This window comes from Oryctolagus cuniculus, chromosome 7, assembly GCF_964237555.1.
Source record: "Oryctolagus cuniculus chromosome 7, mOryCun1.1, whole genome shotgun sequence".
Classification (NCBI taxonomy): domain Eukaryota; kingdom Metazoa; phylum Chordata; class Mammalia; order Lagomorpha; family Leporidae; genus Oryctolagus; species Oryctolagus cuniculus.
In genome coordinates this window covers 62,929,621-62,947,998 of record NC_091438.1, presented here as the reverse complement: position 1 = coordinate 62,947,998, position 18,378 = coordinate 62,929,621, and the positions used below count along the sequence as shown (strand labels likewise).

Sequence of the window (18,378 nt, the reverse complement as noted above, 5' to 3'; positions counted from 1 at the left end):
CTGAGTAATGGCAGATTAGATGTATTAGGAAAGGAAGTTATAGGAGCCACTCTTGGCTAATGAGATAGAAGATAACATAGTTTACTAAAATGGAGAACACAGAAGGAACAGGTGGGACAAGGTATCCAAAGAATTCAGTTTGGAACATGTTGTGTTTGATGCATCTAGAAGTCATTTGGAAATGCAAGAGAGAGATCTGTGATAGTGATACAGACACAAAGACTTACCAACACTTTGGCCAGATATGCCTTACCTGGAGTAATAGAGGGATGGAGGTACTGTGGACCACTGTAGGTAACGAAGAATCTCTGCATCTCACAAAAATGGTTTCAAGTTTTTGAGCTTATTTTATATGTGTTTTCTTAGAAGTGGAGGACAGATCATTCAAATTTACTTTGAAAAATGTGCAGTTCAGAAGATGGACCACAGAAGGAAATTGATGAGACAATCTAGATAAGAACGCCCAGAGAGAGAAGGAGTGTGCCAATCGTGCTGGGGCAGAACCCAAAGCACAACACATAGAGAAAGTAAGCAGAAGAGAGTCTTGAAAATGACCTTGAGCATCCAACGGGGAGAGTGTCAGGGCAAAGGGAGTGGTCTTCAGAGTCAGTGCCCCAAGGGGTCAAATAAAGAAAGGAAAAGTATCTACTGGATTTTCAACAAGGATATCATGGGTGATCCTGGCAAGAGAGGTTATGATCGGGGGGTGGTCATTTGATGCACTGATTAAGCCTCCATTTGGGACACTGCATTCTGTATCAGAGTATCTGAGATTGATTCTCAGCCCTGCTTCCAGTTCCAGCTTCCTGCTGATGTGTGCCCTGGGAGGCAGCAGGTGACAGCTCAAGTACTTGAGTCCCTATCACCTATGGCGGGGACACAGTATGATTTCCAGGTTCCCAACTTTGGTCAGACCCAGCTTCAACTGTTGTAGGCATTTGGGGAGTGAGCCATCAGATGAAAGATCACTATCTCACTCTGTGTTTCTCTCTCTCTGTTTCCCCACCTTTCAAATAAAAATACATACATAAATAATTTTTCTTTAAAAAAAGAAGCAGTGATGAGGCTTGTGCTGCGGTGTAGTGGGTAAAGCTGCCGCCTTTGATATTGGCACCCTATATGGTCGCTGGTTTGAGTCCTGACTGCTCCACTTCCAATCCAGGTCTCTGCTGATGTGCCTGGGAGGACAATGGAGGATGGCCTGAGTGCTTGGGCCTCCTGGGAGACCAGGAGGAATCTCCTGGCTCCTGGCTCCTAGCTCCTCGCTCCTGGCTTTTGCCTGGGTCAGCCCCAGCTGTTGCAGCCATTTAGGGAGTGAACTGGTGGATAGAGGCTCTCTCTCTCCCTCTCCCTCTCTCTCTCTCCCTCTTCCTCTCTGTAATTTTGACGTTTAAGTAGATCAATAAATCTTTTAAAACTATATAAAAAATTAAAAAGAAGTTGTGGTCAATTGGAAAGAGTGAGTGGAAGATAAGCAAATGAAGATGGCAAGTATAGCAAACTCAAGAAGGAAAAGGAGAAAGTTAAGGAAGTAGCTAGAGTAAAAGACCAGGTACAGGTAGATATTTTCCCCCTTGAGATGTCAGAGAATTATTCAATGAGTAAAGAATTTTAACAGCACAGAGCCTACATAGCAATGAGCCAAACAAAACACACAGAATCACTGAGGAAATCAGAATAATAGAGCTCAGAGTGTCTATAGGGGACAGGACAGATTGAATTGAGTTGAGACTTCAGTGATTAATAAGCTTTTGGACAGGTGAGAATGAGCCATTGATTGGAAGAAATCTGAGAAAAATAAAACTAAAGAATCATCCATTCTCCTTTCACCTCCTTTTGTTATTCAAAATGAAACTGTTTTCCCAGCTAACATAATGTCTTTCGAATAGAAATTGCCTGTAACTCAGAGAATGACTACAAATATGAAGGTAATAAGAGTTATAAGATATACAATCCAATTTACAGTTACTACCTGCCTTCTTAGTCTTCACACATGCATCTAGCATATGCTTTGAGGTCACATTGTTCACTTCCTCATTTAGAATTTTTAACACCAGATAGGGTGTTAAATCAGTATAAGCTGGTGCTTCTATCACTTAGGTTTCAAACATCCTCCTTTTGTATAAACACACCCATAAATAAAGGTGCTAATATGCAAGGAGAAAGTTCCATTAATAAGCAGCCCAGCACAAATAACTGCCTACATGGAGGAGGTGGTTATAGGACATGGCTCATAATTAAGCAGAATTTAACTAAATTATTTTTTTGCTTGCCTTTTTCCTTAGGATTTATTTATTTGCTTGAAAGTCAGAGTTACAGAGAGAGGAGAGACAGAGAAAGGGATCTTCCATCCACTAGTTCACACCCCAAATGGCCTAGCCAAGCCAAAGCCTGGAGCTTCTTCCAGGTCTCCTACGTGAGTGCAGGGGCCCAAGGACCTGGGCCACCTTCTGCTGCTCTCCCAGACACATTAGAAGGGAGCTGGATGGGAAATGAAGCAGCTGGGACTGGAACCAGCACTGCAGGTGGCAGCTTAAAACACTGCACCACAGCAGGAGCCCCTCTCTTACCTTTTTAAAAGACTATACAAATGGTAATTTTCAAAGCTGATATTTGCATGTCTAAGTTAAATAGATATTGTTTAAATAGTAGCCTTTCAGTTTATTATACTTCCTAAGTACACAGAGGGCAGAGTGTAGCTTAAAGTCTTAACAGATTGTAGTAGATCCCTAAGGAGGCTGATGCTGAGTGGTTCCAGAGAGGTTTGAATGGGTGGCAAATGAATTAAGAACTACACTGTTTAGTTGCAAGGGAGGCTGGCAGCTTTCAGCACTACTATTTGCCTGAGCCTTTATCATGAGATGCAAACAGACTGTTGCACAAAAGAGAAACTTTGCCATTGCTATACAGCCATTGTAGAAATCAACATCATTTCAAAAAATCTCATGCTCCTTTCTAAGACAGAATATTCTCTTTTTCTCAGTTCATGACATCTACTCACAGTATTTTTGTTTGTTTTTTTAAGAAACTTGAGTCTATTTGTGTGTGTGTGTCCAGACTTATTTTCACACACACATGCACACACACACTTAATGTTTCCAGGTTCAGATGAATCGGTACTTTATCCTCTGGCCTGGGTGCCCAGGGTTTCCCTTTTGCATAGACCCTTTCTTCCCAAACACATTATCCTGACTTCTGGTCATCAACTTAGATTTTACCTTTCCTGGGTTCTGTGGCCCAATCTCAGTGTGGTGCAATGTATAACCTGCTTCCTCAACAAACACCAAGCTGGCCTCTGCAGTTTTGTAGTCAGAGATTTCAGATACAGAAATGGATTTTTGTGGAAATTGCATATTCCAGTGTTGCCACTCATGTATCACAGCTTTATTCACAGGCAGCAAATGCTGGGTCCTTTGCTAATGGCTTCAAGCCTCTGCCACACATGGTTTTCATATTTTCTAGAAGTCTAAGTATCCTTTATCAGAGTCATTTGGCCTGTTTCTAAGAGACCTCTATGATTGCCATATTTTCTATAAATGGGAAGTCTCCCCTCACTCTGGGGGGGAGGGCTGGCTGGGGAAATTCTTCCCCTTTAAGAGAATGTCATTTAGATCCCAGAAAGAGAGCACCTGAGGATAGATAGCCTCTTCGGTCTACAAGCCTGAGCAGCAGATTGTTTTAATGGTTATCTTCATTCTTCAATGAGTAAGAATTGTCCTAATGATGTAAAACCAAAAAGGAAGAGAACACTGTTCTTCAAACCCAGATAAATGGTCTTAGGTTTGAGAAGATCACAGGAAAACCACTCACTAGTGGCAATATTTTGGATACCTGTTGGGAAACCCTTAGTTTGAGGGCACAGTTGTCCAGGGGAGCAATTAGGCCTCTGCTGGTACTGGGCTTCCTTAAAGTGCAGAGTGAGGACAGGCAAGTTGCCCTGTGAGAGCTCCCACCCCCTGGCACTCAATATAAAGATTCCCAAGGCCTGCTAATCTGCATTTTAATGGATGCCTCTGTGTAGGAATTAGGCACTGAGCAATTGACTTTGAGAGCCACAACCCCAGGAGGTAGACTAGGAAAGCCTCAGTGGTCATTAAGACCAACATGACTGACAATGACCTCTTTGTCTCTCCTCTGCCTAGGTGCAAGTGTAATCTCCATGCCACAGTGTGTGTGTATGACAACAGCAAACTGACATGTGAATGTGAGCACAACACTACAGGCCCAGACTGTGGGAAATGCAAGAAGAATTATCAGGGCCGACCTTGGAGTCCAGGCTCGTATCTCCCCATCCCCAAAGGCACTGCAAATACCTGTGAGTAACTTTGTTTGGTAATGCCATCTTCTGTGCACCTTGAGCTGATAGTTCCTCTCAATTTCATTGCCATTTGTGACTCTACTCCTCTTAGAAATTATCTGATTGCTCTTCAAAGTGCAGCTAAAGTTGTAGTCCCTTATTTGCCCACCCATCAGCGTGTCATCATCTTAAATTCACTCTTCCAACACACATTAAATGAGTTGAGAAATTATTCTTGGGATCACAGAAGCAACTTTTTCTAAATGGGTGGAACAGGTGGGTGATCTAATTTCTTCCCCAATTTAATTTCTTATTAACATACCCAGGGCCTTGAAAACTCTCAACCCTAACTTGCTTTTATCCATAAACAATTTCCAGGAATTCTTTGAATATTTACAATCACATTTTCCAATGCTGAGGAACACAAGAAACATCTAGTCCAAAAGGTATTTTCTTCTCCAAGTTGACCGAGGTCTTCCCTTTTCCTAGCGAAATGAATGGATTTTTCCAAACTCCAGCCATTCCGGCAAGCCTGCCATGGATTCTGGGAGTAAGGCCATCTGCAGTCAAACAGAATGATTGTGGCTGATGGACACTAGATTAAGAAAAAGAGATTTTGTGTCTATGTGAAAGACCACAGGCAATTCTCTATGTTTAAAGGAGCCATATGAGATGCCCCATTGCCACACAGATGTGCCCCACTGAAATTCCTGAGGAATATAGGAAAAGAAGCTCTGATATAATCAAAAAGTGATTATTTCCAGAATAAATTGTCCAATTTCTTAGATGGATCAACTAGCCACCTACAAAAGCCCAACATTAGCCCTCTCTAGAGAGCAGAGAGATGGTTGGTCTAGAATAGACCTATTCACAGAGGAGGAACAGAAGCAGCACAACAGTTAGCACAGGAGAGAGAGAACTTGAAAAGCCAGTGGCTAAGAATGTTATCAGGCCTTTCAAAGCAGCAGCTGTGAGAAACTAAACTTAAAACTAATATCACAGGTACCAGGACCTTATCAAGTTAAAATGTAAGAGTAATGGACCAAGTAACAAGCCGTGAAGTGTGGGGGCATGAAATTATGATAAAATTTCTATGAAGCAGAAAAAATCCTACCAATGGTTTTTTTAAAAAATCTCTTTGTAAGGCCATTCAGCTCTGTGTTACAGAAAAAAAAAAAAAGACTTCTCTTTCCTAAAATTAATACATTAAAGCTCTGTTGAATAGATACTTGGGTTTTTCGGGATGATTTTATTAATAGAGACTTTCTCGGGCCTTCCTCAATTGTTGAGAGTCACAGACTCATGAATTCGGAAGGCATCTTACAAGGTTATTTGTTGCAATACCCTGTGGCTGGCTAGCTAATTACCCCTATCACCACAGTTGTCAAATTCAGTTTAAAGCTTTCCATATATGAAAATGGTTCAGATTTTATTTTCAGGGCCTGCTGCCACTTTAGTGGGACAGCATGGAAGAGAAGGCAGTTCACAAACACTTGCTGTCACCCTTGTTCATCCCTGAGGTAGGCCAACTTCAAGGCCACCAAAGAGGCAACCATGGTAGACCCAAGTTGAAGGCATTAGCTTCTGTTTTAATAGGACCTGGTTCTTCTACCCATTTGTGTGCTTCAAAATCTTTGCTTATTTCAATGTGCTTTCGTTGAGAAGACCTTGTTTCAACCAAGCTTTCTTGCTGAAATTGATCTCTTGTTATATTCTCCATGGAAGTGACTATACTCCTAGCCCTTTGCACATTGAAGATCACCAAGTTATTACCTGGACAAAGGAATGCAATATCTTTTGAGTTTCCTTGTGGGCATGATTGTCTACTTGTCCCTTAGACTTTACTTACACTTTACTAACCTTTTCTAGATTTTTGGACTTTTCCATGTTCTGCTAAAATAGAAACACAATGGACCCAATGGCCAGAAGGGTTCAATTCAATAATTCAAACCTCAATATAGCATAAAGTTGATGAAAGATTGTAGAAATTGTCTGCCATGATCCAGTCTTTGCAATAGGAAAAAACTCATTTAACTAAATCTCTGACACATGGGACTATGCTTGAAAACATCCAACAGTTGAAGTCAATAACTTAGTAGTTTAGTGCACAGGTTCCAGAATCAAATCCTGGTTCCTCCATGCACTAGCAGAGTGACCTTGATAAAGTAAGCTAACTTCTCCAACACAGTTTCCCATCTGTAATGTGCAGATAATAATAGCTCTTAACTCATAGGCATTTTGAGAGGATTGAATAAGCTAATGCATGTAATATGTTTATTTAGCATAACACCTGTCACAAAATAAGTGTTCAAAAATAATTTATTTTTAGGATTTTTTTCATAAGGCAGCTTGTCCATTGTTGGACAGTTTTGCTATAAAAGTGATTTCTTAAGATTAATGTTGAGTGCTTCCTAGTTTCTATTTTTCCTTTTTATGTAATAAAAGAACTGAAATGACCCTGTTTTCATTTATTCTCCAGTTTAATTATCATCAATTCCATTTTTCATGTGTTATTTTCATGTCTTTTATCTGGTTGCCTGCCCTGGAAGTCCTCTAATTCATTAGTGGACTTCTAATATCATTATAATTATCAGTTCATATTCTCTCTCTCTCTCTCTCTCTCTCACACACACACACACACACACACACATTCAGATGACTCTCCCTAGTGTATGTGAATCAGTTATGTAAGAAGGACGTTTAGGATATGTCATACCCTAATACAAAAATACAAACCTAAGAAGTAAAATAGGAGGGACTGTAATTGCAGAGCCTTCAAAATCAACCACTCAGTGGCCTCAAAATGTGACTCATACAGGACAACCTCTGGATTTAGCAGAATCCCAGCCAGGATTATCTTTGAATAGAAAGAGCAGTTTCTGTTCACCCCTCCCCAACCCTAAACCCCAAAGGTGGAAAGAGAACTAGGTAGGCTTCATCCATTAAAGCAGGCAGAAAAGATTCCCATCTAAAGCCACTCAGCGAACTCCTCTGAGAAGTCCCATCTGCTAAGACTTTTTGGGAGTCGTTGGACTTGAGAGGTCCTGCATTCTAGAGCAATTCAGGCCAACTTTTGTGTGGAGTATGTACAGCCAAGAGAGAAGACTGTTGAACACCAGCACTCTGAAGTACAGCCACCCAAGTCTGCAAGACACACCAAATTCTCTATCATTTTCTTGTAATAAGCTTGGAAAAGGTAGAGTATTAATTTTTGTAATAATATTTTGACCCATCATGCTTTTAATCAAGACCAAGTTTCCTTGAGCTCTGAAGAAATATACTTGTGAAAATCTTTTTCTTATTTTTCTACAAAGCTTATGTTTTGTAGAAAAGACGTCTTTCCTCTCCCTGTTGATCTTCATTCTATTTTTGATAGAATTCTACTTTGAATGCCCTTTGAATTTTGTTTCTGCCTCAAAGTCATATCAGATCTGTCGAACATCCTCAGAATCATGATCCTCTTGATTTCCATTGTCCAGCTCATAAATAAAAATATTAGGTAACATCCTTTAAACTCATATGGATACAGATGCTGAAACTTAATAATCACTGTTTAGGAACCATAACTCCAACAAAAGTAATATAATGTCTATACATCGACTTTTTAATCTGGATTCCTTGACCCTTAAAATAATTTCATGGCCAAATCATTTAGGAAAATGCTGTACACTATACTGACTCTTTGATACTCACAATACCTTTTTAAAAACACTTGAGAAGCCCTACTGTAAAATAACATATTTTACCCAATGTTTCCCAGATTCATTTGTTTCATGGAACACTTAATATCTTTCTATAAAACACTCTTCTGAGGACAAGCTGGTCTAAATAATTTCTTGCAGGCTTGTTATAGAAACATCATAGAGATAGCAGAAAGCCCAGCTAGTATGTCTGTGTTCAACCTTTTACTTTTCTCTTACCTACATAGTCTAATATTCTTCAAAGAAAGAAAATTAAATTGGACTGACATTGACATTATTTGTTCAGAAATCCAACTTGAATTGTTACACAATATCTAGAGCTCCTTTGAGTGATGGAAAGTAATTTGATGCTTGTTCTATTATTTTCCCTGATATTAAATTTGCATTGACCAATTTATGTTTCCCCAGGTGTATACATGTGTGTGCCATTATTCAGACAATTTCCTAAGTGCTTTATATCCATTAGTCTGTTCTAAACTCACAACAGTCTTAGAAGGTAAATACTACCATTTTTATTTTACATACACGGAATCTTATGATTATAGAGCAAACGTATCTTCAAGGTTTGCATTACTAGTAAGAGTGAGAGGAAGTACTGCACATTGCTCTATTTTGCTTCTTAGGTTAAATTTGAGTGACTTTCTCTATCCTCCATTGGGGTTTAGGGTCCATTTCAACACCTGTTTGAACATGTCAGTCTTCTCTAAACCTGCCTTTACTCCTAGATCTGTTATTTCTATGTCTTCAAAGGCCAACTTCCGTTCTTCCTTTAAATTGTCATGTTCCCTTACTTTGCCTATCCTCAGCCTATGGATGTTTTTCCTTGGCATTCCTATTTACTTCCGTGATTTTAGCTCTTAGGATTATTGACTTGGTAGTAATCAACCAATTCTAGCTTTAATCTTTCTAATGAACCTAGATCATCTTTTCCCAGCTGTCTATAAAGATCTCAGAGTCATCTTGCTAGATACTAAATTCATCCTTTCCTCCTAAAGCACCGTTCTATTTAATCTTTTTTGAAATTCTATTCATTTTCATGAGTGCCTCTCAAAGCCAACTTCCCAGAGAAGTTTGCCTGGACTCCCCCATGAAAAATAAATTGCTCCTCTTTCTCTCTTATTCTAAATTATTGATCATGTATATAGAATTACAAAAATGAGTGACTATCTCCAACTAAAATTTTTATAATAATGATAGCTGGCTGGCACCACAGCTCACTTGGCTAATCCTCCACCTGCAGCACCGGCACCCCGTTCTAGTCCCGGTTGGGGCGCCGGATTCTGTCCTGGTTGCTCCCCTTCCAGTCCAGCTCTCTGCTGTGGCCCGGGAAGGCAGTAGAGGATGGTCCAAGTGCTTGGGCCCTGCACCCCATGGGAGACCGGGAGGAAGCACCTGGCTCCTCTGGCTCAGATCAGCGCAGCGCGCTGGCTGTAGTGGCCATTTAGGGGGTGAACCAACGGTAGGAAGACCTTTCTCTCTTGTCTCTTTCTCTCTCTCTCTGTCTAACTCTGTCTGTAAAAAAAATAATGATATTTATTAAGTTTCCCTTAGCCTTTTATAGCTCATTAAGTGCTTTCTGTGCTGCATCTCCTAAAAGCCTCACAATATCCCCATGGGATGAATACAACTATTAAAACTATTCTACAGATAAAGAAATGACACACATAAGTAAAGTGTCCCGAGGCCTCACAGCTAATACATGAGAGAGCAAAATTTGAACTCAGATCTATATGACTACAGGAGCTAAAACATCAGCAATTTAAGAGAGGAAACATGTTTTGTTCTTGGTCTTTACAAATGTCTAGTAACTATTAACTGCTAGTTATAATTAGTTATTCTGGTGAGTGAGTACTTAAAACTAAATCCCTGTTATGTGTTTGTGGATATATTGGCCTCCTGTTGGTCTTGCCCTTCGCAGCTCAGCAGTTCTAACACAAGCACCGACAGGGAGAGACCACCTGAGATCTTAGAGGAAATCCAACAGGAAAAACACCCACTGGGGCTCATGGCCTACTCAACCCCTTGATGTATCAAATTGGCTGGCTAGTTTTCACAGGCTTCCCTATGTGACAGTCACTAGGATGACTTGGTCATTATTGGGTTCTGACCAAGAACCTTCCAGACTTAGAACCTTAAATCAGGCAAGAAATTAGAAAAATTCTTTTTCATAGGAACTTATGTATATGCTCCAAGCTGGTACACTCAAATATAAAACCAAAATACCAAGCTATTCATGCACATGGAACCAGACCTCATTTGGAGTCATACATTTTAAGAATTTTAGAATGGTAATACAGGACATATAAAAATATTACAAAAAACTCACAGCAGAATATCAGCACCACTTAATCAAACATTTCTTATACTTCTGCAGCAAACTTATTATTCTCACAAAGCAGGATAAAGGCAGACTATAATTAATACCCTCATATCAATTCCAGTCCAGATTTGCTGCCAAATAAGCCCAGATCTTATTAGGTTGTGCTACAGGTATGCTTTAGGGGGAAAGAAAAATTTTCTTTTATACAAAGTTTTTGTTCCTTTTTTGATTTTAATTTGAGGACTGAAAGTAAGAAATTGGGGCTTACAATAAATTGAGAGATAGCATAGAATGATGAATAAGGGCCCAAAGTCTGGAATATGGCTCCTAGGTTGCAGCTGCAGTTTCCATGCTAAGTGAGGTGATCTTGGGAAAATTACTTAACCTGTATGTATTTGAGTTTCCACCATGTGTGAACTTAACCTGAGTATTGACTTCATCAAGTTTTTATAAAAGTTAAGGCAACTAGAATGTGTACAGCATTGAGACAAGGCCTGAAACATAGTGAGCTCACAATGAAGTTAGTTGGTAGCATCATTATTTTTTCCCTGAGAGCTAGCACATGATCAGCAAACTTTTCTCTTGAAATCAGCAGCTTTATAGGTAGATAAATTATGGTCAAATGTCTTTTTATTCATCCATAATATGAAATAACTGTTACTGTGCTCAGAATATTCAAGTCCTTATGACCAGTATATTCTCTTTCCTGTAATTAAGTCTACGTGCAGAGCCAGAAAATTATCAGCAAGTTGCTTGGTGTGCATGGGATCAGGAAATTTAAATGACTTGCATACTAATAACATCAAGCTTAAACATCCCAACATATCCATCCTACCACAGGGTCAGCCTTCCTAAGGCCAACAGAACGCAGAAGGTCTGGAAGTTTACAGGTTATCAAGCATGCTCCCTGAGACAATGCTAGGACAATACTGCCCCCAGATGTCTCAAGATGCTCCTTTTTCCGGGCTACCACCTTTTGGTTAGCTTGTCCTTCTCTTCCTCAGATTTGTTAATAGAGTAAGCCAAGTTAATGCCACCTCCTCTACTCGGATTATTTATGATTTCACAGCATAATTCTGTGAAGAGATTCTCATTTCCCTCACTTTCATGTTCTTGGGAGACAACACCACATCTCCTATCAACCGCAGTTTGGACCAGCGACCAGGGCTGGAAGGACATTGGAAATAATTCTTTTGGAATACAAATAAATCTGCTGTATGTTTTCTTACCGATCACCTCTCTCTTCTTCAACTGGCATTTTTTTGGAGTTTAGAGCTCCCAGTGGCTTCAGTCTAGCTGTAAGAAGATCCCATCACCTACTTGATGGTTTTTTTTATCTCAAACCATCAATCACAACAATGGTAATTTTACCTCTCAATTTGAAGCACACTGAATCCTTATCCCTTCTGCTTCCTTCTTGATGAAAAGCTGCTGAACTTTCCATTGATTCTCCAAAGGAGTTATGGCTTTCAGCACTGCATTAATCTGCTTCTGATGACCAGGGTATTTAGTTTTGAGATCTCCATCATGTTGACTTGCTTAACTATGTACCCTTTCATGATTTACCTGGGGAAGGGGTGCAGTAAAAATGTAAAAAGTAGGAAAGATCACATCATCTCATTACATAATTCTACCAGGTTCTCTTCCCCCTAATAACAACAGAATTCCTTTAAAACAAACACTGAAATTAATGTGGCAATGGGAAGGGCTGCTACAGGAGGAACTAACTACAAAGACCTGTGCAGCAAGCATCTTATTTTTCAGGCACATGGTGGTGGCGTAAGACCTTCCTAGGCTCCCTCAACGTGGTGTATTTCTCAGGCCGCCATGACATTCCTATTCTAGAAGAAGCATTAGCACTAAAATCATACAGTGCATCACAGAAACTCGTGGCAAACTCCCGCATACCTGTGCTTCATTTCCTCAGTGTGGGTTTAGCAAAGTATCAGACAGGGACTAGAAACTCCATGCTCTGATGCTGAGTGTAAAAGGGTCAGCTTGGACAAGGCACTCGCATCTCTTTATGCCTTGTCTGTGAAATCAAAGGGCAGAATAAGATGACTTTTAAAATCTCTTTCAGTGCTCAATTTTACATCACTTTTGTGAATTAGCTTATCTAGTATCTTCCTTCATTTTCTGCCTTTTTATCTACCTTTTATCTATTTATCTTTCCCAAGCAATTTTGAGGTTGTTCCAGAGATAGATTGAACCAATGAAGCTTAAACTTCAGGATCCCTCATTGGACTCATTCTGACAAAAAAAAAAAAATCCAGTTTTATATCTCGTTTTATATTTTAATGTTCTTTTTCTTAAAAGGGGCTTTCAGATCTATACACATCTAAACCCCCCCAAAAATATTTACCTACTTCCAGTGTCTTGGCAAAAAAGACAAATATAAATACAAGAATTAAATAGAAGTTGAAAAGGAAGACCAGTGGGAGCCAGCGTTGCAGTGCAGCAGGTTACGCCACCTCTCGTGATGCTGGCATCCTGACATTGGAGCACCAGCTCGAATCCCAGCTGCTCGGCTTCTGATCTGACTCCCAGCTAGTGCACCTGGGAAGGCAACAGAAGGTGGCCCAAGGACATGGGTCCATGCCACCCGTGTGGAGGATCTGGCGGCAGCAGCTGCTGCTTCTTCTCCCCCTTCTCTTTGTCTTTCTCCTTCTCTCTCACTCTGCCTTTCAAATAAATAAGAAAACAAGTGAGTAAGTAAATAATACTTTTAAAAGAAAAGAAGGTATAAGAAAAAGGACACAAAGAAAATAGGCCAAACACTAAACACTATGCAGTTTCCCCAACAGAGCATCAGGTCGAGCCCTGAGCTCTCAGTTGCATGGAAGGTAAAGCAGTGAGGGAAATCTTTACAGTGCGTAAAACTCTTCCTCACAGAATAGGGGAAGTATTCAAAGACAACTAAAACATTCATTAATCCTGAACTCAGAAGCACTTCCGTGGAACATTTCATAAGGGGCAAAACCAAGCTATGCCCCCAAATGATATTCTTATCATAACACAAACCTTCATGGAAACAAGCAATAAATTTTTGCTCAAATGTACATTGAGCAAGTCTTATATGTCAAGCATTGTCCCAGGCAGATACAAGCGATACAAAAACTAAGACTTGGAGTTTGTCCCTCAGAGCCCTCAGGCAAACACGCAAATAATCACAAAAAACAAGTTGATAAATCCATCACAAAGGTCTGTGTCAAGCAATGTGGGGTCACAGAGGAGAGAGCAGTTAATATCAAGGATGCAGAGAAGGAAGGGGAGAAATAATATCTGAGCTCAGATTTCAAGGTAAAAAGAACCCAGCAGCTATCACTTCAAAGGGAATCTTAAGAAAAATCTACCAGCTTTTGCCTAGACAATCTCTTGGAGCACAATGTGACCCCAGTTCCCATGGCATATGGGCAGTCAGTGTTGTAAGACAGAATCTCATTCGCTGATTCATTCCTCAGGGACACCAAAGACACTCCACCTTTCAGGAAATGAGCTGTTGGCATTCATTTCTAGACCTTCCTGTCTTACTTCCTTGAGGGTTTGAAGGATTTCTTATGGCTTCCTTGTAATGTTTTAATGATGTAATGGATTTACTAAATTCTTAAGCTGTCTGAAGAGAACCCACAGCAAGGTATTTGGTTATTAAAATAAGAAGAATTAGGGAATAAACAACCTGTGAAAATATGTTAATGGACATCCCTTGTTGCTTAGAAATTTTCAGTTTCAAAAATCTTTACTTAAATGAGAAGCTTAAAAATCTTTCCTAAGCAATTCACATTTTACAACTGTTGAACAGAAAGTAATTCATCTGGCAGCCCCTCAAAAAACCGTAAGCCACAAGATGAGGAAGAACCTGAATTTTAAACATCCAGTGTTAGGTAATAACATCTTCATGAGGAAAATAGGATCTCATAATGGCCTACTTTGGTGAGGTTTGTGTATTTGGAATGAACATTTCTCTCCTGCGCTGGTATCCTCAAAGGAATAGAAATATTTCTGCATCTTTCTAAAGTATTCAACTGCAGCAAATATTGCATCAGTCTTGCTGGCTTGCTCTCCTTTGTGTCTGATCAAGCACCTTGCATTATGCATGGCCCTCTTATTCCAAATAAGTTTGAAAACACATGAAAAGTCTCTTCCTGCTGTCCTAACTTACATTCTCTTTGACGGATTACAACAGGCAAGCAGTTCCTTGCACTGGAGCAGGATTTTCAATCATGGGGAAATTTGGAGCTCCTGCAATTGATACTAAAATTATGATGCTGCCATTGCACCTCACTCAACAGGGGATTTGAAAAGGGAGGAAAAAAAGATTCAATACCAAATCTCTGCCTTGCTGCAGCTTAGCTAGTCTACTGAAATATCAGGTCAGGAATGTAGTAGTCCTTTGCAGAAATTACACTGAGCTTAAAGTTCAGTTCATGGCATAGGGTAAAAATAGGGGAATGGCTTCCAGCTTTGTCGATCTATGATCATAATTAAACTGAATCATTATAAACTCTGAATATTTAAGAGATTTTTGTTATATCTAATAACTGAAATTCCTTCCAATATTTACAAAAATCATAGTAAGCCTTTATTCCTCATTCTCCTCTCCCCACTATTAAATAAGAAAATAATTCTTGATTTTAAAAAATACAAAGAATCTCTGAGCAAGTTACAGTGATTGGTTCATATAAGCAGAGGGTAGTTGTTCAAATATAAATATTAAAATAGAAGCTTAATGACTCTTATAGTTACCACCTGTTACTACACTCCAATGATGTAGAAAACAAGCCTGAACAACTCATTAGCAGCTATCATTCATTGACTACCTACCATGTGTCAGACATTTTTATGGATTATCTCATTCAATCCTCACAGCAGCCCTATGCAGTAGATATTATTAGCCCGTTTTTAAATATGGAAACAAGTTGGGAAGCTAGGGAACTTGCTAACTTCAACACCCAATTGGTTAGTTGTGAAGCACAACTTTCACCATCACATGTTTCTGATATTGCTTCCTGAATTTAGTGGCAAGGCTACAAATCTTTGACCTTTAATTAGCAGTGTCTCATAGTGATTCCTGATGAACCAGCTAAAACAATAATTGTAAAGATGGATATAGCACATAGTACTTGTCATGGCAATGTTCTGAGTGCTTTACATTTTTCAATTTATATCATCCTTGCAACAACCCTAACGAGTAGAAAACTGAGCCCCTGCCACCAAGAGCATAAGCAGCACGTCCCAAGTTCACAGAGTCAGGAATAACTTAGGATTCAAAGACAAGTTTCAAACTCAGAGGGCCAGGCTTCTGTGTCCCTGCTGTTGGCCACAGCACTATATTGCTTGGCTCAGAGTCTTAGTGTGGATACCCAACTAAAATGTCGTTTTACCAAGTCCAGCCACACTCTGAAATGGATCCACTACCTTTGTACAACTCATGAATTAAAATGAAAGCTGAAAAATCAATGAAGTCCATGATCAATATGAACAACCTAATGTATTCCTGAATTATTCTGCTCAATTAAGTTTCTATTACAGAGTTTAATCCACATATTTGACAAGTAAAAGAGGAATAAAAATGATGGTTATGTGAAATTAATCAAATAAAGTGCCAAATGATTTTCAGCAGCTAGCACAAGCATCTCATAGCACACTTTCAAAGATCTATTGCAGATGTGGATATCTTTGTATAGGTCCATACAGTATGTATTTGGTGTCTTATGCCCAGAACATAAACCTAGCTCACTATGTTTTGAACCACATACAAATGTCCATTAACCTTATAGGTGGCCATAAAATGTGTGAGCCTGTCACAAGACTCCCTTACACCAACTATTGAAGTTGAGCATGATTTCCCAACTCTAAGAACCTCAGAGGTCTAGAATAAAACCAAAATGATTTCAATGCCTAGATATTTGTATATAATTTTTCAGTGTGCTAATTTCCTAATGACCTGAATGTTTTTAAATATGCATTTTCTAAAAGTTTTATACTAATTTAAAGATGTTATAGCTAATTGCTTTTCTTTATTGTTCTCTTTCTCTCCAGGTATCCCCAGTATTTCCAGTATTGGTAGTAAGTAACAAATCACCAAACCAAGTCTAGGCTAGCTTTGCTTTGTTGTTCAGCTCCTCAGATCTATTTTCCCAGAGTCCATTTCTGATGTAATAGAGTATTTTCTTTGTGAATTGCATTTGTATGTTGGTTTTCTGTACAGAAATAGCGAATGCATAGATAAAATAGTTATTTCTGTGTAACTCTTCTGTGGACATGGTGCCACAGCTTTCCTTATTATTGTCGGTCAATGAAGGCCAGAGGTGCAGTTACTTAGGTGAGCACATCTCATTTACCAAAATATGAATAATCCAATTACCCATACTTAGTAAGAAACAAAGAATTTGAACTCTCTAGGACTAGGTGTGCATTTCTAATACAATCTGGAAAAGCAGAAAATGAATACCAATGAATGCCTTGTGCATAATTATTAGGACCCAAGGAAAAAGCCATGAAACCAGGGGGAAGGGGAAGTTTTGTTAATGCGGTAAACTGTTGGTTTTGTGAAGGCCTGAAACAAGCACGTTGTGATCATCTGCCTTTCTGGAAGAATAAAGGAAAAAAGATCATCAGAATGTTCCTTTCTCTCTTAAACTATAATGATCCACATCTTCTTGACCACTTAGGTTTAAGTGTGACAGAGAAGAGATATATATAAAAAAGATGCAGAATTTAGGAGTTAGAGTACTAGAAATTCCTACAAGAAATATTTTTAGTAGAAATTCAAGTCATTAAAGAGAAACCCCTGTTACTCCCTCTATTTGTCCAGTATCACTGCAGAGAACATTCTCTCATCTATCATGAAGTAAACTACAGCTCTTTCTCCAGGTGTGACAAATTGGCACTCTGACATCAGCCCTGATGTGCCCATTAGGGAAATAACTAATCACTTTTCAGAGCAGAACTTTACATATTTTCATATATTGCACCATTTATGTGTGCAGGCTAAAATATTGCAATAACTTCTGGATAAACTGATCAGAAATAAAGCACTCCAGAAGTGCAATTATGCATTGTAAAAGTCAAGAGAATTTTCACTGCAGTGAACCCTCTCACAGGCTAGCATCATAGGTGCTATGCCAAGCTGGGTGATTGCAGTGTAAATAGCAACAGTTGGAGAATGGCAATACCAAACATCTTCCAACAAGCAACACTCTGATAATTTGGATGAAACAACATTTGCTTCTTATAAATGCACAGTCAGGTCTTCCAAATTATAAATCAACCCAGCTTATTTAAGCTTGTGAATAGACCCGGGCACCAATTTCCTAAGAACTAGATGTGCTAAATGCCATGGAAATCATCTACTTTGCAAATAGAAGTAGTTAGTGTTCATGTCCATTTAGATACTAACCTAATGGTACAGTGTTCTCTGTGATATTATTGGAAAGGCATCTGTTCTACAAACTTAAAAACACAAACCTTCAGTTCAGATAGTCTCGTTTTATTGCTTTAGTATCTACCTTGGCATTTGCCTAACTGTATGAATACCCCATAATGTGCTCCTCTCAGGCCTTGACAATTGCATCCGCGCATGTATCTTAGAGCCAGAAGGAACCAAAAGGAAGCAAGCTGAGACACATCATGGAGGCTGCCATGTGATCTGGCAGGTCAACAGTTTCAGAAATGGATGGATGGAAAAGTAGTTCTTTGGCGCTGGGGTGTGTTTCTGTTCAGAGTGTCAATTGTGTGTTGCATGGACCCTCTGACTGTACTGCTCACTCTACATCTCATTCGGCCGCCTCCACCACATCCGCCATATCTGAGCATCAGCAGATGTTGACCTTTTACACACTCAATCGGGAAATTCCACTTTGGTTTTGCTCTGTTTTATTTTGAATTCAGTGGTGACCTGAAAGGATGCTTTGTTGTGCCTTTGAAAAATGTGTTAACCGTTATTATCAGGAATCCAGGAAATTTAGCTCTTAAAACCTGACAGAAGCCCTCTCACTAGAAGTGATAGTCTGTCCTCTGCTTCCACATGCCTCTGGCTGTTCTGCTTGGAGTGCGATTGG

General features: G+C 39.4%; 1 protein-coding gene across 6 annotated transcripts in view; it reads left to right on the top strand.

The window, feature by feature from the left end:
* NTNG1 (netrin G1) overlaps positions 1-18,378 on the top strand; it is a 390,729-nt gene that overhangs the window by 303,216 nt on the left and 69,135 nt on the right. For all 6 annotated transcript variants that reach the window (XM_051856224.2, XM_051856221.2, XM_051856220.2 and 3 more), the window contains exons 4-5: positions 4,143-4,315; positions 16,358-16,384. In XM_051856224.2, the coding sequence (XP_051712184.1) occupies positions 4,143-4,315; positions 16,358-16,384 (200 nt within the window). The remainder of the gene's footprint in view (positions 1-4,142; positions 4,316-16,357; positions 16,385-18,378) is intronic.